The sequence below is a fragment of the Zootoca vivipara genome, chromosome 13, assembly GCF_963506605.1.
Source record: "Zootoca vivipara chromosome 13, rZooViv1.1, whole genome shotgun sequence".
Classification (NCBI taxonomy): domain Eukaryota; kingdom Metazoa; phylum Chordata; class Lepidosauria; order Squamata; family Lacertidae; genus Zootoca; species Zootoca vivipara.
In genome coordinates, this window is record NC_083288.1 from 16,091,360 (window position 1) to 16,116,401 (window position 25,042).

At 46.6% G+C, this 25,042-nt stretch overlaps 2 protein-coding genes across 2 annotated transcripts in view; both read right to left on the reverse strand.

Moving 5' to 3' along the window:
* Window positions 1–191: 191 nt before the first annotated feature.
* On the reverse strand, window positions 192–19,800 carry PNKP (polynucleotide kinase 3'-phosphatase). Its single transcript, XM_035134740.2, has 17 exons — window positions 19,618–19,800; window positions 18,945–19,084; window positions 16,336–16,382; window positions 15,734–16,183; window positions 12,950–13,029; window positions 11,504–11,561; window positions 11,266–11,373; window positions 9,800–9,871; window positions 8,973–9,021; window positions 8,252–8,322; window positions 5,686–5,778; window positions 4,205–4,301; window positions 3,482–3,543; window positions 3,240–3,349; window positions 3,044–3,131; window positions 1,972–2,033; window positions 192–796 (listed from the first exon to the last, which is right to left on the reverse strand). Exons 2-17 carry the CDS (start codon window positions 19,069–19,071, stop codon window positions 676–678), a joined length of 1,695 nt encoding a protein of 564 aa, XP_034990631.2. The 5' UTR covers window positions 19,072–19,084; window positions 19,618–19,800; the 3' UTR covers window positions 192–675.
* A 2,154-nt stretch (window positions 19,801–21,954) lies between these two features.
* The window catches only part of TRPM4 (transient receptor potential cation channel subfamily M member 4), a 46,118-nt gene continuing 43,030 nt past the window's right edge, over window positions 21,955–25,042 (reverse strand). The window contains exons 24-25 of the mRNA XM_035134745.2: window positions 24,914–25,010; window positions 21,955–23,405 (exon numbers count right to left, since the gene is read on the reverse strand). Of these exons, the coding sequence (XP_034990636.2) occupies window positions 23,398–23,405; window positions 24,914–25,010 (105 nt within the window). The 3' untranslated portion in view covers window positions 21,955–23,397. The remainder of the gene's footprint in view (window positions 23,406–24,913; window positions 25,011–25,042) is intronic.

Consider the following 25,042-nt stretch of genomic DNA (forward strand, 5'->3'; position numbering starts at 1 on the left):
GGTAGGGCAAGCAGCAGCAGAATGAGGGGGCGGCCTGGTGTTTCCGCAAACTTTTTAGCCTTCTTTGCCTTGTGCAGTAAATGGAAATGGCCTCTTTGGAGCTGCGTACTCTGTGGCTCATACCAAAAAAAAAGTGATGCTTTCAAGTACATTTCAGTTCTCAATGTCACGTTTAATTTTGTCACCCTCCCTTATCTGGTGTGCAATGTTGGCTCTGCTGAGGGGCAGGGAATAGGTATAACCAGACTAGAACTTCTAATTTGACACCAGTCTTTTATCCTTCTCCAACTGTTCCCTGTAGTTCTAGGCATGCTAGCCCAAGAGCAGAATTGTTTCCAAAAACAAGTTTTAATGTAAATTCCCCATTCTGGCTTTATTTGGGTGACAAGGAGGCTATAGCTCTCACCTGAAAAATAAGAGGACAACCGTTTGGGTTCCAAAACTTTTATTTCTCATGGTTTCTAAAATGCCTTTTCACAGGGGAAAAGGGAATCCTATTATATAGTCTCCACTCCCATTTTCAAACAGCCTGAGGACGTTCTCCAGCCCAAAGCGAGGTTCCCCTTTGACCAGCAGGGGGAGCCGTCACACTTCATAAGTATACCTTTCTTTGGCAACAGAGAGGTACATTATTTTTAAAGGCTCTGTCAGATGGGTGCAAATAGCAGGACACTGTCATCCCTCAGAAAATTGCCGGTAAAGTGACTCTAGTTGAGAATCTGAGAACTGAGGCACAAAGTGAATCTTGAGGATTTCAGAGAAACCCTCGTCCAACGATGGTTCCACAAACTTATTCCTAGCAGAGAGAAAGAGCCAGTTGTAAGTGATGTTTCAGAGATGCAACCTATTCAGTCCTCAGCCTATTTTCTGGAACTAAGTTGGGTGTTTCATGGCAAAACTTAAAAGTGAAAATGGACGTGGGGAGAAGTGTCTAAACTCCCACAGTTCATCTCAGGGTTGAAGTTCAAAACAGGCCATTCCCCCTTTCCCCCCCCCCCCACAGCAACCTTGAGAGCTAGTAGTTCGCTTGTTTTTATCAAGTGAGAGCTGGGTGACGGGAACATGCAAATTTGTGCACAGCAAACACAACAAAATATAGTTCGTTCAACGCAAGTGTACAATTCTGCTTTCTGCATTCTTTAGAGGATGCTGGCTAGGTGCCAAAGAAATCAGGGTGGCAGTACAGAAAGAGCCTTCCCCAGCAGTGGCCGGACCTACATTTGGGGGGCCCTGAAACTTGAACTGTTATGCAACCAGCAATGAGGTCGGGGCAACCACTGCCATCTTCTTCAGCGGGGTTGTTCCACGACAGATCACCACACCTGTGCTACTGACTCTCAAAACTTTGGGGTTGCTGAAGCATATGCAACAAAAAATCAATTCGAGTTGTGCGACTCAGATTGGGTCCACTAGACCTCAAAAAAGTGAGCAACGTGGCCTACAGTCGCTTCTGGGGCCGCTCTAGGATTAGGGCCCCCAAAGCTTAATATTCATTAGTTTAATACAGTGGAACCTCCGTTTATGAACACCTCGGTTTATGAATTTTCGGTTTATGAACGCCGCGGACCCATCTGGAACAGATTAATTCATTTTCCATTACTTTCAATGGGAAAGTTCGCTTCAGTTTATGAACAGACTTCCGGAACCAATTACACCCATGCTTCAGTTTAAGAACATTTCAGTACTCCGCGGACCCGTCTGGAACGGATTAATCCACTTTCCATTACTTTCAATGGGAAAGTTTGCTTCAGTTTATGAACGCTTCAGTTTAAGTACTCTGCGGACTGTCTGGAATGGATTAATCCACTTTCCATTACTTTCAATGGGAAAGTTCGCTTCAGTTTATGAACGCTTCAGTTTATGAACAGACTTCTGGAACCAATTGTGTTCATAAACCGAGGTACCACTGTAGTAGCTGCGCCCTTGCCACTGCAAGCTCCCCTCCCTCCTATAGGTAATTCAGAAACTCACTTATAACTGTTCAGGACAATATCATTCACGGGCACATGGCCCTTTTCCGTCATTTCCCGGAACTGAAATGAAAAAGAAGAGAGGTTGCTCTCTAGTCATTCTGGGGGCTGCTTATTTGAACAGGACGTGGGGGTGTTCCCCTTTGGGGAAAGCTGGCTGATGTCAGACCGTGAAGAAACGAGGAGGATCCACTTCAGAAGTGCTTCCCACAACACACAGTTCATCTGCGCTGGCCAATAGCCCACAGAGCTATCAAAGAGGACTGGGTAAGTTCATGAAGGGGGTGCTTTGATTATTAAGCACAACAGAAAGACAGAAGAAAAGAAAACAAAAACACAGGGAAGGCAACACTAACTGGAAAGAGACAAAGGGAAAGTCCAGCATACTATTTAAAATACGTCCCGTCCCTCCCACAACACATCAGGGTAAACAGAAATCCAGACTTCACTTTCAGAGTAGTTTTGACTATAAGATACTGCAGGTTAAGAATGTTGTACACTTCTGAAAGAGGCCATTCATAAACAAAAGAGGTGCACGTCACAGTCTTAGGTTGTTGAGCTAGAGCAGGGATGAAGTAACTTTTTTGGTGGTGGACCACATGCCAATGATGTGCCAGAAATGGGTGCTCCCTCCACGTTGAGGGATGCCTCAACCCTTAACAATTTGGAAATGCAGGGGCTTAAATCCAGCCATCTTGCCTAAATCCCAGGGCTCTCATTTACTAAACTATTGATAATGTCCATCAGGGCACTTCTCCAAAGATAGGTGGCTCGTTTCAGGGCTCCCTAACCAAGGTCTCCCATAGGTCACTCTGTGGTACAGCTCAGAGAAGTATACATCATCTCCAGCTCGAGGAAGGGGCAGCCCGACAGTTTGGCTAATGATAAGTCTGACTATACAAGAGAGAGATGGAGAGAGAGAGAAATCCTTTTGCGGCCTTGATTTGTTTCTCCAGAAGTGGGGTGAAAGCAGAAGAATCAGAGTGGGGAACACGAGTTCAAACAGGTGCCCTGGTCCCTCTGGAGAAAAAGAGGCGGAAGCTTTTTGATAACTTTCCTAAGAAGCTACTCACTCTGTTGTTATGCTTGGCTTGCTCCAATGAAGCAGTGAAAAGGAAACAGCGGCAGGGAACGCCAGCTTCCTTGGCGCACTCAATGTACCTGGTGGGGGGGAAAGGGCACAATGGTTTTTCAGAGGACTTTGGAAGCCTGCCTGCCTGCCTGCTGGAGGAACAACCTCACCGCATCTGCCTACCAGAGAAACCTCACCTGCATCTGGATTCCAAGTCCGGATTGGTGTTGTCCACTATTGCGCTCTTCCCTGCCTGCAGTGCTGCTTGGCACGTAGCCACACACTTCTGCCACGAGCCAAGTGTGTCCTGTAAGGGGGAGGGGGAGAAGATGAGTTACAAGGGGAGGAGAGGAGGAGGAGGAGGAAGAAGAAGACAGGCAGGGCCATCCTCTTGAATTCAGCAGGGCTTACTCCCAGGCAGCCGCCGTCTCCTACTTACCCGGTTGGCATAGGCATAACCAGCAGAGGCCAAATGTCGCTTCAAAAAAGTTGACTTGCCAGCTGGAATGAGAGAAGAAGACAGCGGTGTTAAAAGCAGTGTTAGAATCTGAGATATGGAAGCTAGGAGCTAAATAGCACCTTAAACCTAGGTTATGGGCACAGCAATGGAATGTCCAGGTGCACTATTTTTATCACAAGAATAGGTAACAGTAAAGGTACCCCTAACCGTTAGGTCCAGTCGCAGACGACACTGGGTTGCGCACTCATCTCGCTCTATAGGCCGAGGGAGCCAGCGTTTGTCCGCAGACAGCTTCCGGGTCATGTGGCCAGCATGACTAAGCTGCTTCTGGCGCACCAGAGCAGCGCACGGAAACACCGTTTACCTTCCCACCACCTATTTATCTACTTGCACTTTGACGTGCTTTCGAACTGCTAGGTTAGCAGGAGCTGGGACCGAGCAACGGGAGCTCACCCCATCGCAGGGATTGAAACCGCCGACCTTCTGATCGGCAAGCCCTAGGCTCAGTGGTTTAGATCACAGCACCACCTGCGTCCCTATAACAAGAATACATAGCTGAAAATGAATGAACTGCAGCTAAAATATTATTATAGGGAAGGGCATCTGTTACCCATGCACACTTTTTGAGACTGGAGGAACCTTTTGCACAAAGTTTTGGAAAACGAAGCTTGGATAAGGAAGGTGTTGTAAACGGCCACTCACCAGCAGGGAAGCCAACAGCTACAACCACCTCTGGGGAGGACGAGGTCAGGCAAGCGTCTGGGGGATCATAAAGCTGTGCTTTGGGGTCCAGCGTTCGCTGTGTAAGAGGAGACAATAATGGCAAATGTATGAATATAATAGACGCAGAGACTCAGACACTGTATGTAATACAGTGGAACCTCGGTTTATGAACACCTCAGTTTACAAATTTTCAGTTTACGAACGCCGCGAACCCATCTGGAACGGATTCATTCACTTTCCATTACTTTCAATGGAAAAGTTCGCTTCAGTTTATGAACGCTTCAGTTTATGAACAGACTTCCGGAACCAATTACACCCATGCTTCGGGTTAAGTACGCTTCAGGTTGAGTACTCTGCAGACCCATCTGGAACGGATTAATCCACTTTCCATTACTTTCAATGGGAAAGTTCGCTTCAGTTTATGAACAGACTTCCGGAACCAATTATGTTCATAAACCGAGGTACCACTGTAGTCTTAGGCGAGTCTGTCAGCTGCGCCTATTAAACTCTGCTTTTGCAGATCTCGCCGGGCCCAATTTCAGTGAGGGCAGAGAAAAGGGGGGAAATGCACACTCTGAATTGGAATAAAGTGCTAAAATGATGCGAATGTAAAACTCTGCAAGAATAGCCAGGTGGCTACGTGCAGGTTTTCTGAGCAAAAAAAAAATCACAGTTGCTCACAACTCAAAAGCTGCTTAACTGACTAGCAAGCAAGCCCACTGCTCAGCCACAGTTTAGGATAAAGTTCTGGTCCTGCCACCCACATGGCTTTCCTTTTTTAAACGGTTTTCTGAGTAGGCACAGAACATGCTGGCATGCAACACTTTTTTTTGCCTTCAGCTTCCCACAAATCTTGGAAGTGGGGAACCACAAGCAGCAACAGGCAAACCTTTCCAGTAACTTTCTTTGGAGGTTTATTAAAGGTGTTCTTTTGGTCAGCAATCATTCCCCCTGCCCCGACATTTGTCCCCAATAAAGAGGACCTGGATTCAGTCATATTTTTGAACAAAGATTTCCTAGAGCACGAGCGAGGAACCCTTAGCCCTGTAGATGTTGATAAACTAAACTGCTATCGTCCCTGACCATTGATCGGCCCTGCTAGATGGGTCTGATGAGAGTTGGAGTCCAATAATATGCGGAGGGCCAGAGTTTTACCCATCCCAGGGCTAAGAGACTGCTGGCAAGAATCCAAAATCCCCCAATTGAATCTCACCCTCTGCCATAAGCTCATTAGGTGGTCTTGAGGTCACGAAGAGTCAGAAACGACTAAACAACAACAACAGGGAAGCCCATTCTCTCTCGGACTCAAAAGCCCCCCTCTTCCCCCTCCAAATATCAACCTGCAAAGATTGTTTTGCAGATCACAAAATACGGCATGCGAAAAGGCAGCACCCGATTTTATATGAACAGAAACAAAAGGCGAGCCCGGCTCCGAAAGAAACGAAAGAGAAATCATTCACCGGATCAAAGTTGGGGAGTGCAAACGGTGGCTCTTTCCAGCCCAGGAAATACACTTCGGGGGTGCGGAAGGGAAGCCCAGCGTTCAGAGCAAACTGTGAGGACGGGCAGAAGGAAAGCTGTTAACGTGGGTAAAGGAGCCAGGGAAAAGTGTGAGCAGATGAGAACGACTTGTACTCTTGGCAGCCAGAACGCACATACTCCACGGCCACAACAAAAGTACACAGAGTATGTGCAATTTGCATCTCGGCCTGCTCATCCTGTGTCATTTGCTTCCAAACTCTCCGAAGGGTTTGAAATCCTCTGTCTGGGATTGAGAGAACGAGGAGAATGGTAATAAAATACTCCAGATAGGTGCACCACCAGGAAGGGCTAAGGGGCACTGCCTTCGCTTCCCTCCTTAGTCCCCCGCTGACTTCTAAGAAGTCACATTTTCAGATCTGCCCTTCCCCCCGCACCATGAGGGCTAGCATCTTGTTTCAAAAACAGAAAGTGGAGATTCTTGGGCCCATGAGTTCTGTACCATACACAAATCAAACACATCTTTTTGTATTTCTAAAACATCTGGTGCACAACTGGTTACCGAAGGAGCTGACTGCTAAGTGCTCGATGTGGGCTGCCGATACCAGCCCAAACTTTTGCATAGAAAACACATCGGTACAACTTTTTCCTTTTTCCAGCTCAAACGCTTCACTGCAAGGCACCACTTCCTCAAATACCCAAAACTAGGGGTCAGCAAGCTTTTTCAGCTGGGGGCCGGTCCACTGTCCCTCAGACCTTGTGGGGGGCTGGACTATATTTTTTTGGGGAAATGAATGAATCCCTATGCCCCACAAATAACCCAGAGATGTGTTTTAAATAAAAGGACACATTCTACTCATGTGAAAACATGTTGATTCCTGGACCGTCCGCAGGCTGGATTTAGAAGGCGATTGGGCCTTAGTTTCCCTACCCATGGCCAAAGCATTCCTAAGACGAGTGATGTGAGGTGATAATATTCCCTGCTAGAAAATTCTCCAGAGAATATTCTCCACAAACCGTAAATTCTAATGTAAGAACCCGTTATTTTCTTACTTATTTATTTTAAACTTTATATTGATTTAATTAGTGTTGCACCGAAAATACTGTACCATGTAGATATGCTTGTTAAAGAACGTACTCATGTAGTGGACCTGAATTTTTTTTAAAAAAAAATATTCCTTTTACTTTAAAAGCTACAGTTCATGTATACACAACATAATTAGAATTCAAAGTTGATGGTAAATATATGGTTAGTGGCAGGCTTAGTGATTTACGAGATTCACGTTGAATTTTCACTTTCAAGTTCGGTGCAAAAATTGAAAGAATGTGAATTCACTGCATTGCCCCATTGAATAAAAGTATCTGTACAGTTTTTGGTTGCCACCTGAACAAGTTTACCCATGAATAAAGATGTATATTGACTAATTACTGTACATCATTTTCAATGCATTAAAATGATATCACTTTCAATGCATTAAAATGAATGTTCTCCTGTTTTAAATGAAAATTCTCTAATATTCTCATTAATCGCAAGAGAATATTCTCCAAAAGATTATTCTCGAGAATTTAACATCACAACCTAAGACCTCCAAAAACCTCCCACCTTCGCCAATTTTAAAACTGGAAAAGAACATGCAAACTAGCTATGTAACCAGGTGGGTGGATATACAACTTGCCTAACACAAGGGATAGAATTGGGGCAAAATACAAACTAAAACTGCATTCTGGGTCTCCAAATTATCTGTAGGATTTGAGGACATCAAGAAAGGTGGTAGAGGGAGAAAATGAGGTGAAAGGCATGGTTCTCTCCCCGCCACCCCCACTAGATTTCAGTGGAGGACTATTAAAACCTGCCACCTTGAAGCTTTTGAAGGAAAGGTGGGATAGAAATGTTTTAAATACACAAAGAGTTTGCTTTTAATTTTAAAAAATAAAAATAAAGGAGGAATTCCATGAGTGCTAGAAACTTGGCTTTTGGCTGAATGCTGATATTCTAAGGAAGCTAGAGGGCAAGTTCTGTGTATCTAGTAGCTCCCTGGGCACAAAATACAGTCCTGAACAGCATTTCCACGACAGCAATCACATCTTGCATAAGTAAAAACAGGAGGGACCCTTTAGGCAATGCTGTAAACCAGGCTGATGGCAATGACTGTTCTGCACTGTTTAATGATTACGCACTTGTTTCAATGTTTTATTTCTGTACGCCGCCCTGATATTTCAGCATATAAATGGCGGTATATAAATTCTTTTTGAAATAAATAAAAACCCTGGCGGAAGAGAAGAGGGGGAATAGTGGATGCTAAACCACAGCAGTTGTTCTTTAATCCAGTGTTTCCCAACCTTGTGCCGCCAGATGTTTTGGGACTACAACTCCCATCATCCCTAGCTAGCAAGACCAGTGGTCAGGAATGATGGGAATTGTAGTCCGAAAACAGCTGGAGGCAGAAGGTTGGGAAACACTGCTTAATCCAGGGTGGCCAAATTTTCTGTTTCGTGGTTAAGGGAAACTGAAGGAGATGACAGGAAAGAGAAGAACTGATTCCATACCAAGCGGTCACTGCATGAGAAATCCTTCTTCTTGTGTCCGGGGGCCCAGTTTGGTGGTCGCCCAGCTGCATCTATGGGGGGGGGGGAGAGGAGGTATGAAAACACATCCAGCAGCCCAAGGTGGAAAACTCAACAGATCATTGCTAACGCTCACAACTGGGGCATGTAAATTCGGAGTACGGGAAGCATAGAAACTACAACTCTGCCTGCAGTGAAGATTCACAAGCTTGAAATTGTTCCTCGCTCCCACCAAATGAAGGTGCTACGCAAGTTGCACCCATCCTCTCATTATACTGTCCATGGCACCCCATAGCGCTGGAGTGGGGAGTGTGGCCCCCGGCCTGATTTCATGCGGCCCTCTGCGTGTCCTTGCTCTCTGGGCTTGCCAGTGTGGCGAAACGGTTAAGAGCGTTCAACTAGGGCCTGGGAGATTGGGGTTCGAATCCCCGCTCTGACCTCGGGGCAGCCACCATCTCTTAGCCTAACCTACCTCGCAGGGTTGTTTGTTGTGATGGGGAGGAGGAGGGGGAGGGGGACCAGGCACACACCACCTTGACATCCTTGCAAGGTGGAGACGGTACATAAATGTAATAAATAAAACAAGCGCAAGAGGTAGAGAAAGGATGGGCTTGTGCAGAGAGTAAGAAAAGGAACCGCGCAACACTACAGCCTCTGCCACCAGCTCTGAGGATTCCCAGCTCAGCCTGAGTGTTTGACTCACCTCCGACGTAGACGCTTTGCTGCAAAGATACTTCTAGGCCACCGTTTGCCTTGGAAGAGAGTTTGGGAATGAGGGGTGGGAAATCAAGACATGTGGTGACACAGAAGCCTCTCTCTCTCTCTCTCTCTCTCTCTCTCTCTCTCTCTCTCTCTCTCTCTCTCTCTTCTTCCCACCCCTCTGTCTGCACCCTTGTACCTTCTTCCTTTCCTTTCAAATTTGCATGCTGCCTTTCTACATTGCGATACACAAGGCGGATGACAAAATCCACAACAAAGATAACCCCCTACCACCACCCCCCAGTAACAATCTGATCCAGCCACACTGGGGAAAATGCAACTTTTAAAACTTAAACCGATTAAAAGAACCTTCAGCAACTTACAGTGGTACCTTGGTTGTCAAACTTAATCTGGGAAACCATTTGCAAACCAAGGCGCGGCTTCCAATTGGCTGCAGGAGCTTCCTGTGCTCAATTGGAAGCTGTGGAACACTCACTTCCGGGTTTGCGGCGTTTGGGAGCCGATTTGTTCGAGAGCCAAGCTGTTCGACAACCAATGTACAGCCGTACCTCTGGTTACGTTCACTGCGGGTTGCGTACACCACGGGATACAAACGTGCTGAACCTGGAAGTACCGGAAAGGGTTACTTCCGGGTTCGGCGATTCGCGCATGCACAGAAGCACCAGATCGCGCGGCAAGCATGCGCAGATTCGGTGCTTCAGGTTGCGAGCAGATGGCGGGAAATTCGCTCCCAACTAATTACAATGCAAAATGACTAGAGTGTGGAAAATGAAACTAACAGCAAAGTCACAATCTCAAGTCTCAAGTCACCTTCTTGCACAGGTGCTCCCACATGCCGAGGACAGGTTTGCGGTAAACGCCAGAACCAGTCGCCACGAAGACCTGGGAGGGGAAAGATGGCAGCAGCGTGTCACTGTCTGTCCCATCCTTGTCCAGATAAAAAACATCCTGGCATTTTATTTTTATACTGTTTTCAGTTTCTCCTTCTCTTCCTTGATCAAACGTCTCTGAGCCAAAGTCTTCTTGTCTGGGGTATCTCTGCTGTCACCTGGAAAGTTTGGCTGAGCCCCAGCCCGTGCCCAATGGGTGACAAGGCGAGAGATATAAAACTTGCTGGAGAATGGGAAATGGGGACAGTTCACCATTTCGATTTCTGCATTGCCTTGATCTTTGCACGTGGCTGCAAACCCCTGGAAACTACATTAGAACAGAAACTGAAGGACTTAGGCTTGGGAATGAGATCTTTTTTCCCCTAAATGCAAATTTGTGGAGGCTGGGATGGGGGAAGAAGAGAAAGAGAGATTAGATTAGGAAGGAAAGAGCGAGAGAGAAAGAGAAAGAGAGAGGGAGTGCTGGGGGAGAGGTTTAAATAGATAGCTCAGCTGGTAGAGCATGAGACTCTTAATCTCAGGGTCGTGGGTTCAAGCCCCATGCTGGGCCAAAGATTCCTGCCTTGCAGGGGGTTAGACTAGATGACCTTCGTGGTCTCTTCCAACTCTACAATTCTATGGCTGTCTGTGAATGTTGGGGGAGAACATGTGGATGCATGTAGACGTGTGGATTATCTGTTTATGTCATTTTGTCCCTGTCCACTGCTAGGACGTGGCCCCTGGGCAGTTACCCACAAGGCCCTTGGAGCCCCCAGAGCCCTTCACCTGTTTTTAACTCTGTCAGCTTTATTTCCCCTTTCTCTCTTTTTAAAAAGTTTTTATTTATACTTTTCGAGTTTATACGTTTCGTTAGTTTTACAATCAATTTAACATTTCAAAATTTGACTTCCTCCCCCCCCCTTTCTGCGGTTCCTTAAATTAATTTTTTTAATATCTTCTGCATATCCAAATTCATTTAATTTGCTCATTTACTTTAAATATATACTCTTATGAAACTGCAGGTTATTACAATATTCCTTGCTAATGTTTCTATCTGTTTGCAATTTATCTGTAAATATTCAATAAACCACTTCCATTCTTTCACTTTCTCTCTCACACACATACACAAACCCACCCTCTTCTATTCTGCAGGTATTTTTCGCTTCATAAGACACACTTTTTCCCTCCTAAAAAGGAAGGGGAAATGGAAATGTCCGTGCGTCTTATGGAGCGAATGCCCGCTCGCAAGGGCAGGCATAGGAGCGTCTTATGGAGCGAAATATATGGTATACCATAAAATGTTTGCTTCCAAAGCCCACTCCACCACCACCACCACCCCAGCTCAATGTGTAGCTTCCCTTTGCAAAGCATTCTGGGATATACACCACCCTCCCTGCCCCGACTCACCTGCAGGGGGATGCCAAGCCGCTCCACCACTGCTTCCACCTTGGCCTTGAAAACTTCGGGCCTGAGGCGCCCGCGACTGATGCCCATTTGGTTGGTAAAGATCACAACCTGCCCGGTTGGGGTGGGGGTGGGGAAAAGAGGGCAGAGATGCAGGAGAGAAGAACACAGAGGTGAGGTGGGGTGAGGAGAGGAGAGGAGAAGCTGGAGCGAGTAACGTGGTTTGGGGAAGGTGCATTACCTTGTACCCCTCGCTCTGAAGCTGCTTCAGCTTGCGGGGAACCTCAGGGTACAGGATCCTGCAAAACAGAAAGGGGTGAAAGTCAATAACTGAGTGCTGCTCTCCCTAACCCAGGCAGCCTGTGATGTCCCAGGGGTTGCTGGATCCCAAATCCCATTAGCCTCAGCCAGCCTGGCCATTCAGGGATGATGGGAGTTGTAGTCCAACTCCATCTACAGCAGGGCTCCCCAAACTTGGGTCTCCAGCGGTTTTTGGGACTACAGTTCCCATCATCCCTGACCACTTTGTCCTGCTGGCTAGGGATGATGGGAGTTGTAGTCCAAAAAGACAGCAAGTTTGATCCCAACGCTGATGGCACGTTGCCATGGATGGCATTAGGGTGAGAGTGCAAAGCACAATGCAGAAACACCAGCACAAGCCCCCCGTTTCAGTGCCTTCGTCCTACAAAAGAAGCCTGACATCACTCTTATAAAATCACAGGATTGTAGAGTTGGAAGGGACCCCCCCAAGGATCATCCAGTCCAACCCCCTGCAATGCAGGAATCACAACCACCACAACCAGGGAGCTCTTCTCACTTTCCCCCATATGAGTAGGAATATTCTCCCTTCTATTTATTACATTCCTTAGCTTGCCCTTCTTCCAAGGAGATTAAGGCAGTGTCCTTGGCTTTCCTCCCCACCCTTTATTCTCACAGTGACCCTGTAAAGTAGGCCAGAGAGAAAATGTGTGTGTGTCTGTGTGTGTGTGTGAGAGAGAGAGACCGGGCTTCTTTTCATAAACCACTTTGAGGTTTTATTACAATAAAGTGGTATACAGTGGTGCCTCGCTTAATGAATGCCCTGCTTAACGAAATTTCCGCTTAACGTAAGGATTTTTCGAGCGGAGCTTGCCTTGCTAGACGAATGCGTTTTACGAAAAATTCGTCTAGCGAATCGCGGTTTCCCATAGGAATGCATTGAAATTCAATTAATGCGTTCCTATGGGCAAAAAAAATTCAAAAAAAATTCAATGCATTCCTATGGGATTTGCTAGACGAATTTTTCGCTATAAGAAAAGACCCGTGGAACGAATGAATTTCGTCTAGCGATGCACCACTGTATACGTGTTGTGAAATGGAATAAAATGAAGAAATGAACACAGGTCTCTCTGGTCCTAGCCTGGCACTCTTAACTACTAGGTAACCGTCTTGCTTTTATTACTCCCCTCCCCCCTTATCTTTCCTCCAAGCAGCCCATGGTGGCATATGCGGTGACTCCCCCCCCCCATGCCTGACCCAAACAATAACTGTTGGGAGGTGCGCTGGGCTGACAGAATGAGCTTCATGGTTGGGGGGGGGCAGATTTGAACTCGGGCCTCTCTGCACCTAGATCAACACAGGTTTTGCCATGGACCATGCTGGCCGCCCATAATTCCCCCGCCTCCCTGGTATTTCACCCCATTCTCACCTCCAGTCATCGGGGCTGGTAGGAAACACCTTCCCAGACTGCGTGGTGATTATGGTCCCGTCCAGATCGAAACCGGCAACCTGGGCAGGGAGGCAGAAAGAAGGCCAAGCATCACTAGGTTGGCATCAAGCCTCAACTTCCAACTCTCCCCCAAAGCAACATTGCTCCCCCACTTCCTGGTTTACAGTACCCCTACCGAAATCTGTCAGGTGAGCCTGCACAGGACACAGGGCAATCGCAAACTGAAACCTCCCCCCCCCCTGCCCTTTCAGGGCAGATACCGTCCGTCAAAGCAGAAACCATGCTGGTGAGATCTTAGGGACAACACGGAACCCCACAAATCCTTACTGCCCCTTTGATTGCCCTGCAACGCCCAAGAAGATCTGAAATTGGAGCTGTCTCTGACGACCGGAGGAAATATACTTAGCAACACACCATTGGGGTCCAGGACTAAACCGGCTCTGTGGTTGCTGCATTTGGGAGTGGGGGTATATGTGTGAGAGAGTGGGAGACAACCAGTTTTGCCCCTCTCCCAACACTGGTGCCCATCACCAGTCCTTTTACCTGTCCCACAGAACTCTGTGCCAGCTGCTAAGCACAGAAACTAACATATAGCCCCACCCACTTCATTTGCATACTCCCGCCCCGGGTTCCGTTTCTCAGCTGGGCTACCATGTAACCTGGTCTGCGCCTCTTATTTATTTTTGCACCTAATATGGGCTATCTACGCGGCTCCCCTTCCTCCCACTTTACCCTCGCAACAACCCTCTGAGGTAGGTTAGGTTAAGAGAAAACAACTGGCCCAAGACGGAATGGGAACTGGAACCCAGATTTCTTCAATCCAACCCACTAATCACTGGGTCAAACTGGCTCTCAGCAGGTGCAAATGAAGCCTTTTGGGGCGTCTATAGACTGGATTGTACAAAATGTGGCCGGAAGATCACATTTCCGAAAGCGTCACAGCATAAAATATATCATCTAAGTTTCTTTAAATCAGGCTTCCTCAACCTTGGCCCTCCAGATGTCTTGAGACTACAATTCCCATCATCCCTGACCTGCTAGCTAGGGATCATGGGAAATGTAGGCCAAAAACACCTGGAGGGCTGAGGTTGAGGAAGCCTGCTTTAAATGTTCCGAAAGGTTTAAATATGCCTATTTTTCAAATTGTGCTGTTTTAACATGCTGGTGTGTGCCGCCTTGGGCTCCTTTGGAAGGGAGGGCGGGGTACAAATGAAATAAATCAAGGATTTATTTTACTTGCAAGGGGTTTTCACATGGGCTTGAAACAGCACACACCAGCCACCTGAAGCGGTACGGTCCAATCTGCCACATCATGACATGGACCAGGGCAAAGAGTGAGAGAGAACACCAGGAACCGGCTATTCTACATCGCCTGGTTATTATTACAGTGGTGCCTCGCTTAACGAATGCCCTGCTTAACGAAATTTCCGCTTAACGAAAGGATTTTTCGAGCGGAGGTTGCCTCGCTAGACGAATTCGTTTTATGAAAAATTTGTCTAGTGAATCGCAGTTTCCCATAGGAATGCATTGAAATTCAATTAATGCGTTCCTATGGGCAAAAAAAATCCAAAAAAAAATCAATGCATTCCTATGGGATTTGCTAGACGAATTTTTCGTTATAAGAAAAGACCCGTGGAACGAATTAAATTCGTCTAGCGAGGCACCACTGTATTATTATTATTCAGATTTATAGACCGCCCTTCATCAAAAGATCCCAGGATGGTTCACAAGACAAAAATGCAAGATAAAAGCACAAATAAATAGTTAAAATAGAAACAACAAAACAAACCCCTCCTCCCACGAACACGTTTTACAGGCTGCAGAATATTAATCAGCCAAAGACTTGGTTGAAGAGTATATTGCCCAACCTGCCCAGATGATGTCCTGTAGAGGAGGTTTTACTTAAGACATTTGAATCACATCTTTCTTATAAAAAAAAAAGTACCCAAAGAATCTTGTGGCAAAAAGAATAAGCTACAAAATACAAGAAACAGACCTCAACGTTAACAATTAGAGAGTTAATATGACAGAGAGTTGAGTTTTACTCAACGCTAGTTATTTGCCCCATGTTACGATTTTACCATTTTCTGGCGTTTTCATTATTTTAAGCGGACTTTCTGCCTACGGTTCCAGACAAGTGATGTAAAAATTTGCCCTTCTTGCATTAACGAAGAGGACAGGGTGGGGCGCAAGGTGGAACCAGAACATTTCCCCCAAAGCAGCCTCCTGCCACCTGTGTGTTCTCCTGGTGTTTTGGACTACAATTCCCACCAGCCTCAGCTAGGACATGGCTCTAAACAACACCTATACCTGAAGGACACTGCCCGGACACTGAGGTCCAGTGCCGAGGGCCTGTTCTGGCGGTTTCCTCGCTACGAGAAGCTAAGTTACAGGGAACCAGGCAGAGGGCCTTCTCGGTAGTGGCACCCACCCTGTGGAATGCCCTCCCACCAGAGGTCAAAGAGAACAACAATTACCAGACCTTTAGAAGGCATCTTAAGGCAGCCCTGTTTAGGGAAGCTTTTAATGTTTGATGGATTTCTGTATTTAATGTTTTGGGCGGCTTCCAACAAAACATTCTGTATTTAAATGTTTTGTTGGAAGCCGCCCAGAGTGGCTGGAGGAACCTGGCCAGATGGGCGGGGTATAAATAATAAATTATTATTATTATTATTATTATTATTATTATTATTATTATTATTATTATTATTACACAGCCCACAAGAAGCAATGCTAGCTCCCGCTGAGAGCTGAAGACCTTACTTTGGCGCTGGGCAGCACCCCTTTCTTTGTGAAGACCAGGAGCTTGCCATGGTCCTCCCAGGAGTCGTGAGGCTGGGGGGCCAACTGCGAGAGGTGCAGCTGCCGGGGACGCTGGCCCCGCGCCCGCTCTGCTTCTGCTGCCGTCTCCTGCAGCTGCCTCAATTTCTCGGCCACCGAGGGGTCGACATCGTCGTCTTCCTCGTCCTCAGAAGGAGAGGATGTCTTGGGCCGCTTGGCTGGCTGGGACTTGCCGTCCTCCTCTTTTTTCTGGGGGCGCCGGGGACTGAAGAACTCCAGCAGGGTTTTCTTCGGGGAGCGGGAATCTTCCTCAAAGCGGATGCGATAGGGATACAGCCCGTTCACCAAGCACAGAGTCTCTCCCTCTTGGAGAGTGGTGCTGTCCCCACAACGCAGGTGTATCTCCTCCACCGACGTGGGGTTCACCCCTCGCTGCCAACACACCAATACGTTAGGGGGCCTGCCTGCAACCAGACACCCAAAAGCACCTGCTTCACCCTCTTAGGGAAACAAGGCTCCCATATGAAGCAGAGCCACACACACAAGGCTCGGAACTGGGACAATCTGAACTCTCCCTGTCTTACCTGCGTGACTCGGACGGATCTATAGGCATAATTGGCCAGCAACTCCACTGCGAGGAAACAGGAAGAGAAAACAGGGCTGGTTACACCCGCAAGGCATGTCCAGAAAACCCAGATTTCACACATGGAATCAATCAGGCTGGGTACATTAATTCATAACACTAAATCAGAACTGGAAGTGGTGGTGCTGGGCTTATTTTTCTTTTTCTTTTAAAGGAATTATGGGTGGGTGTGGAGGGAGAGGAAGAAAGGCAAAAGGAGGAAAGAGAAAATGGAGGAAGTAATTTTTTAAAAGCAGCATCAAGAAACCAGAGGGAAATGAAAATGGGTAGAAATCAGAAATAATTCGAGATTATTGTATTCTATCTCACTGCTGAATCCTAGCTTCACTCTTTTATATCACAACCTTAATACAACAATCTCTAATTATTCAACAGAAATAAGCACCACAGAAATTATTTTTAAAAACACCACGGATAATGGGATGGGAAGTTGACAAAAGAAAAATATATATTATGTACTGGGATTTTGCGTGAAATTCGTGGAAATTTAATAAAACATATTATCTACAAAATGGAAAATGGGTAGAAAGCAAGGGAAAGGAGAAGTCAAGAAAGATGAAAGCCTCCCACTGGCAAAGCAGGCAAAGGGAAGCCACAAAAAACAAAGCCATTCTACTGCACTGCATGCAGCAGGCAGAGTTCCACTGGGAACGGTACTGCCTGCTCTCCACCCCATTTTGGCAATCATTCCATTTCCTACAATGTGTGTTGTCAGCGTGGAGCAGCTAAGAATTTGGATCACCAGCTCAGAAGCAATAAGGTGGTGAAGTGTGCATGTGTGTGTGTGTTGACAGGGTGGTGGTGGGAAAAGTGCTATTGCTGCTCCCCCTTCCGGCTCGCTTTGCCCAATGACGGGGGTCGTCCCCAGTGGCTGGAAAGGCATGCACAGGCAGCAGGGGAGGCAGCATTTCTAGAAGCTGCAAAGGAAGGGACAGGTATTGATCTCACTTGCATCCAGTTTTCCCCTCAAGGGTGCTCAAGGTAGAGAATATGTGGATTTCACGTCTCCACCACCTCCATTTTAATCTCACAACCAAGTAAGGCAAGTTCTAGGCAGGTAAGTTAATGACTGGCAAAGCAAGGATTTGAGCCCAGGTCTCCTTGACCTGTCCAGCATGGTGGACATTTACACCACACTGGCTCTCTGTAGTTCCTGATGCCTGGAAACTTTTGCAACTACTTCTCTTCCCCCCCCCCCCCGGAAAGATCTCACATTTGTCATCCGTATCTGCACTTATTCCTGTTTTCGTTCTGTGGCTCCCGCAGAGCAGCAGACATTAAACTCGTGGGGTGCAGTCAGGCAGAACAAAAAGGAAAAAAAAAACACCATAACTTCACTTGGAGGAGTTCCAGGAAAGTAGAGCATTACTAATAAAGGCGTGTAGGCCAGGCCCGTCAAGTCCCGAGAGACTGTGATCTACTGCCAGTGTAAAAAAACTGACAGTGATCTACCAATTGTCATTGAGGATTGACCAGAATTGTTGAGCTTTCTTTGGGGAGACCAGAGCTCTTGAGCTTTCTTTCTTTTTTTGGGGGGGGGGGGAGAGAGACCAGAGTTGTTGAGCTTTCTTTTTGGGAGAACACAGTTGCTGAGCTTTTTTTAAGGGAGAATGAAATACTTCACTCATCTCACACTCCACCAATAACAATCGCACGTACCACTAAAGTCAATCACCGTATTCCACACCGCAATGATAAAACACTGAACTCCGCCCACTTGGCACGACAGAGGAGAAGAAGAAGAGTTTGGATTTGATATCCCGCTTTATCACTACCCTAAGGAGTCTCAAAGCAGCTAACATTCTCCTTTCCCTTCCTCCCCACAACAAGCACTCTGTGAGGTGAGTGGGGCGGAGAGACTTCAGAGAAGTGTGACTAGCCCAAGGTCACCCAGCAGCTGCATGTGGAGGAGCAGAGACGCGAACCCGGTTCCCCAGATTACGAGTCTACCGCTCTTAACCACTACGCCACACTGGGACAGTGTGAGGGGGTAGGGGGCAGAAACATTCATTCCGAAGTTTTTCTAAGCTCGCAATCAATATGGATCCTGCAATCGACCAGGATCACCAGGGGATCTACCTGTCGATCGCGGTCGACCAGTTGAACATGTCTGGTGTAGGCTATAGGGTCACTTGAGTTAGTCATATACCAGAAGCCTAAATATTTTTTCTCTCTCTCTTCAGGCCACACATCTCACCAGGCCTACTGCTGTTTGCCTGGCAGGAATGAGTCCTTCAACTGTCGACAAGGCCTCTTGCTTGCCTGCATTGAGGAGTGTGAGCCTGCATGGAAACCAGCCTATTATACCTGGTTAAAATTCATATTTGTTGCTGCATCTGCTTTTGCATCTGGCCCTGCCCACTGCTGACATGCGGAACTTGGAAGGTTGTGACCCCTGAGAGTGACCCAATCAAAGGGATGAACAGGAAGGAGCGATCTGTCAAATGCTGTACAAAGAATCCCAGAAAGTTCAACATTAGACCAAGCACAATGATTGGATGGGATTGTACTAGCAGGAAAAGAAAAATCCCTAAGAGAAAAATTACTCACCTTGTGTCCGGGAGCATTTTTTATCGGTGACGAGTGTCTCAGGTCCCCTGCCCAGAACCACAGTCACACCATCAGGCAGAAGAACTGGATCGTGTCGCTTGTCTTGGCTGACGAGGAGGCACCGCATGGCACTGGGCAGCCTGCGGATGAAAAAGAATGGTTTTGGGTTTGTTTTCTTATATATATATATAAAAACGTAGAAGACTCTCGCAAATCTTCCCAATTCTCAATGGTTTATCCATAGGGGGGGGGCGGCTAGAATTTTCCTATTTTCCAAGAGATACCGGTAGTAGATACCACCAGAAAAGAAGAAAAACGTGTTCCACTGAGAAAACTTGGCTCCTGAACTCTGGTTGGAAGGGCTACGATGGAAATCATATATTGTTTTGAGAAGGTGAGAGAGAGATTGGTGAAATGAAAGCAAGGGTTGGCATGTGAGAACTGCCCCAAAAGGGCCAATGAGGAGAGGAAATCGAATATTTGAATCCCACAGTCATGAGCGAGCCTATATTTAACTTTGGGTAGTGGCAGAGTTTAGAGAGGAGGAACATAAACCACATTATCTCTACTGGGTGTCTGTCTGTCTGTATGGGATGTTTGTTGAGGGAGGAGACCACTTCTCACAAGCAGCAAAACTGCACCCCACTGCAATGCAGTCTGAAACAGCAGGTACCTCAAAATGCCTGTCTCTAACAAATATAAGCTGGTACAAAAAAGAATTTAGGTTTGTATTTCTCAGGGGGTCCTCCTGTCCAGACAGAGGAGCTGGCCCTCCTGCACTGAAAGAGGAAGACCGCCCCACTGCTGTTGCTACGCGCAGCAGAAGAAACGAGGACCCACATTCAGCGAGTCCGTCCCTAAGCAGGAAGTCTGAAGGAGGGCTATGACGCTTTTTCCGGTGGCCTAACCGGAAGTGTATTCAAGCGGGCAGCTGAAGTCGAGGCAGGATGTTGCCCTGATCCGCAAAGCCCGCGCTACGGAGAGAGAGACAGGAAAGTTAAGAGTCACACGAAGCGTGAACTTTCGGGTTTCGTTTTGAGTTTTTTTGTTTCTTTTAAAAGCTGCCGTTGGCCGGGATTCTCTGTTGGGCGCAGAGCGGCTCCGCTCTATAGTTTGCCATCTCTAAGGGTGGAATTGGAAATGAGAATGATATCACTGCTAGAACGGCGGTGCATGGCTCCGTGAGGCTGCTATCCTTCCTAGGCACCGTTGTGGTTGGCTGGTTTCCTTTTTTTCGTCAAGAATTACCCACCCCTACAAAAGTACAACTTAAATTAGACAGCAGCAAAGGTCAACTTAGCGAGTCAACGCGGAAATATTCCAAACCAAACCGTCAGCTCACTGGCGGTGCGCATTGCTCTACACTTTTTTTTATCTCTGTGGTTTGGAACGAGAGGCGATGCTTCCAAGCCAGCGCTCTGCCGAAAGTGGTCCGTCGCTGAGCGCTGACCATTGCGAACGCGTTCCGAGGACGGGTCTAGGGCAGCCTCTCTCCTCTCTTCTCCCCAGTGGGCGCACAGGTGGAATCTGCTCCGGTGGAAGTGGCTGACTGGCAAAATAGCATCCGTTGGTAGTTACTGTTATTATGCTTATTTAGTCCAGTTTGCTGTGCCTTGCTTCCTCTACAGTCCTCAGAAAGACCAATGGAAGTGTCAGAATGCAAAGCAGCCTCTTAATAGGATCCCTAATTTTATGAGACCAAGAAAGCACCCCCTGGGAAACAAGAAAAGGAGTTATTCTGTATGGAGCCAACAAAAAATACTGCAAAACCACAGAGCAAAGCAGGACCAGGCCTTTTTTTTCTTTTTCTTTTTGCTACCCAAGGCAGAAAGGTGCCCTTCCTCCGTGTCACACATGCAGAAGCCAGCTGGACTATCTGCATTTGACATTCACACTTCCCGGCATGGACAGCTGACTCCATCAAGCCACGTAACCCACACGGCTCCACCCTCCCAACACCTTGATGTTGTTATAAGAATTTTGCTCACCTGCTGCTCTGCCTGACACCTACTCAGCTCAAGGAAATGCTGTAATAATGCGGCAGCAGCTGGCAAGCCTCCCATGAGCAGAGTGGCAAGATGTGTGCAAGATGGCTGCTGGAGTCCGTGGCCTGCGCTGACTGGCCTGACCCTGATGGCATTGCTGTCAGTGATGTGTTGGGAGAATAATAATAATAATAATTTATTATTTATACCCTGCCCATCTGGCTGTGTTTCCCCAGCCACTCTGGGCGGCTCCCAACAGAATATTAAAAACACGATAAAACATCAAACATTAAAAACTTCCCTAAACAGAGCTGCCTTGAGATGTCTTCTAAAAGTCAGAGAGTTGTTTATTTCCTTGACACCTGCTGGAAGGGCATTCCACAGGGCGGGCGCCACTACCGAGAAGGCCCTCTGCCTGGTTCCCTATAACCTCACTTCTCGCAGTGAGGGAACTGCCAGAAAGCCCTCGGAGCTGGACATCAGTGTCTGGGTTGAACAATGGGGGTGGAGATGTTCCTTCCGGTATACAGTACTGGGCCGAGCCATTTAGGGCTTTAAAGGTCAGCACTAACACTTTGAATTGTGCTTGGAAACGTACTGGGAGCCAATGCAGCTAGGCAAGAATAGCACAGCAACAACTAGTCATCATCACCCTGGTATGAGCGCAGAAGAATGTAAGTCAGCAAGGGGCTTCGGGGACACAGCTTTGGAGACTGCTGCTTCACTCTGCCTAATGGTGGGGCCAGCCATAGTGTAAAGTTCCCTTTCAGGTTCATGGACCCTCCAAAAGTCATTTCCAAAGTGTATTTCCATATAATTTCCCTAGTGATGTGATTACCAGCATGTCATGGTTTGGGGGAGAGGGAGGGGAGTCATGTGCTTTAAAATGCATGGCTCAGTACACACAGTCTCCAATGTGCTAGTATTGTAATACTTCAGGATTTAATTCCCTTTCCAGCATTTCTGGAAGTGAAATCTTCTTGAGTGGGTGAGTGAATCTTGTTTCTAGGGCACACAGTGTAAACATGCACCCAACATGAAGTACATATGGCGCCTAAGGCTGCCTACAGTAGATCAGACATATTTTTCTTTAACAAAAGAAAAACGACAGATTACTAGAGCATATGACAGGGTGCAAAGAGACACCAGCAGTCTCTAACAGCAGAGGAGGGTGTGGTTCACAAATTGATAATTCTGATGGTAGAAGAAGACTTTATTTTTTTCTCTGATTTTGCCCCATGTTCGGGAAAGCTAAAGCCATTTCTTTTTAGGCTTCAGGGAAGTTTACCATGATGATTGTCAAGAACTCTAGTTGTAACATACCGTAGGCTTCTAGAACATGTTTTATTAACACTATTATTATTATTATCAAATGCATTTAAATCTATTACAAAATATCAAAATCTATGAAAGAGCACAGCAGTTTCCTTCTGCCATTTGCTGCAGTCCTGAGAACAATCAAACACCACTGCGTAATACTTCTCTAGCAGCACTAGAAAAGGTAGTAATTCTTGGACAATGAAAGCTGCATTTTTGATGGGGGGGGGCGGGGATTTGGTTCATGTTTAGGGTCTCTTAATGTGTAAATACCCTTCCTCCATTAACAGTTTTCGTTCAATGAAGGAAGGCCATTCACAAATCAAAACATACAAGAAAACATTCTTTTCCTTTAATCTGAAGGACACGTTGCCATAAACATTCTCTCTGAAAGGGAGCTTGTCTTAATGCAAGCATAATGCAAGTACCGTATTTTATTTTATCTTTTAATAATGAAAACAACAATCCAATTGCCCTACCCACCCTTGTTAATTGCACACAAGGATAAAGAACATGTCATTTAAAAAAAATCTAACAAAAGGAGTCATCAGCTGATTGATGTTCTGGCCTGCATGTAAAATATAATTATAATCCATTCTATTGCACTTCCATCTTGCAGAGGTTTCGTTTTACTGTCCATGTCACATTCATTCTCACAGCAACCCTGCGAGGTAGGTCATTCTTTCCCCCATTTGCAGAAATAGAAATTGAAGACTGAAATGGGCCAAGTTCATGGCCAACTTGAAATTTGAACCATTTCTCTCTCTCTCTCTCCACAGTCTCCTAGTTAAGTTCTTTAACCTGAGTGGCAGAAGTCCTGAATGGTTCAACAGAAACAAGAATTTCGATTCAAGAACCTTAGCATGTCTGAGAGATTACGGGTGTGTAGATAGTCTATAGCAATGTTTTCAAGTGAAAGTGGGTATTGGTTCTGGGCTGTCTTCTATTCCACTGTAAACGTTGACAGGTAAACTGCCCGGGACATTGGGAAATTCCAAGCTTCCCCATCATCTGTAGCAAACCCTCTGGTAACCAAGGTTCACCCCACTTCACAAATATGCTTGGAGTTCTGTGAGTGGCAAGTGTCAGAGCAATTCACCTCTCTTCAGGAAAAAGAGCTGATTCTTCTTGGAGGTTCCGCAAAGCCCGCGCTACGGAGCTGCAAGGAAAGAAAGCAGCATGTGAATTTCTAATTGTGATGGCTGCAGTTTTCCACCCCACCACCCACCACCCCGGCTGCACGGTTAGAATAGCTCCCAGCTATCTTCAGTTTCAAATGGCAGATAGTGGTTTAAACACTGATTCCATTATTAAGTCTTGCCACCGTCCGGCAAGCTGTTCTGTTTTGCTTTTTAAAGCATCAGACATGTTCACCTTGGTGCATCTAAAAATAAATAAATGCACAAACAAGTCCTAAAATGTTGTAACACCACTCAAGGGATGGAAGGATGGGTGGGACTGTGACATCACAGCCGCCAGGCAATCAGTGCTGTGCACAACTGGATTTTGCTGCAAAACAGCAGGACTAGGCTTTTTCGTAGTGATGTATGGAAGTGAGAGCTGGACCATAAAGAAGGCTGATCGCCGAAGAATTGATGCTTTTGAATTATGGTGCTGGAGGAGACTCTTGAGAGCCCCATGGACTGCAAGAAGATCAAACCTATCCATTCTGAAGGAAATCAGCCCTGAGTGCTCACTGGAAGGACAGATCGTGAAGCTGAGGCTCCAATACTTTGGCCACCTCATGAGAAGAGAATACTCCCTGGAAAAGACCCTGATGTTGGGAAAGATTGAGGGCACTAGGAGAAGGGGACGACAGAGGACGAGATGGTTGGACAGTGTTCTCGAAGCTATGAACATGAGTTTGACCAAACTGCGGGAGACAGTGGAAGACAGGAGTGCCTGGCGTGCTATGGTCCATGGGGTCATGAAGAGTCGGACACGACTAAACGACGACAGGCTTCTTCCCTGAGCTCACTTCTGAATAGTCTGACTAGAACGTAGTTGATGTGCTTCCAGGGCACAGCAACTGCTGACTGAGTGCACACAGTGTGGATACAAATATATATTTAAGCAGCAGTTGCTTTCTGCGTCTGCTGGGCAAAGTGTCTGCTTTGGACTTTGGCATAGAAAGTCTTAACCCTCCAAGACTGTCCATATTTAAAAGAGAGAGAGATGCTTCTATGCATATGTGTAGTTATCCTTCCACTTGCAACAAAAAGTATTAAGAGCATTTTAAACCAGCCACAAAACTCCACGGCAGCTGGGGTGGTGGTGGTAGTGGAGAGATGTGTTCGTAAGGACACGAGTGCTAGCCAATAGGCACCAAGCACAAGTCTACTTTCCCCCAACTGAATCTAAACCACACTGAAAGTTTACTGAAATATGCAGAACCTTCCCAGAGTATTTCCCCCCACAGGGTAGAAAAAACATGCACATCTGTTTTAAGGGTGGTAACTTGGCTGAGAAGGGAAAAGGAAAAGGAAAGGGTTCAGACGATGTGGAAGCCATTTAAGTATAAGCGAGAACAGAATGCCTACTAAGAGCTTTGGAGGAGTTATCCAGCACTAAAGCCCAAATTACTTTCCCTCTACAGCCCCAGCCACCCTCCCACCTATAGAGATAGAATCGGGCTTTAGTGTACCAGCAGGATCATTGCATACTTACCCTTTTTCTGAGTAGGAGGAGCCTGCCTCCCTTTCGCAATGTCACTCTGGGCCAAGACATCCACCATCCACGACAGGGCATTGGTGCAGTACTCCATCTAGTGGAAGCAAGTGGAGAAATGGTGGGAAG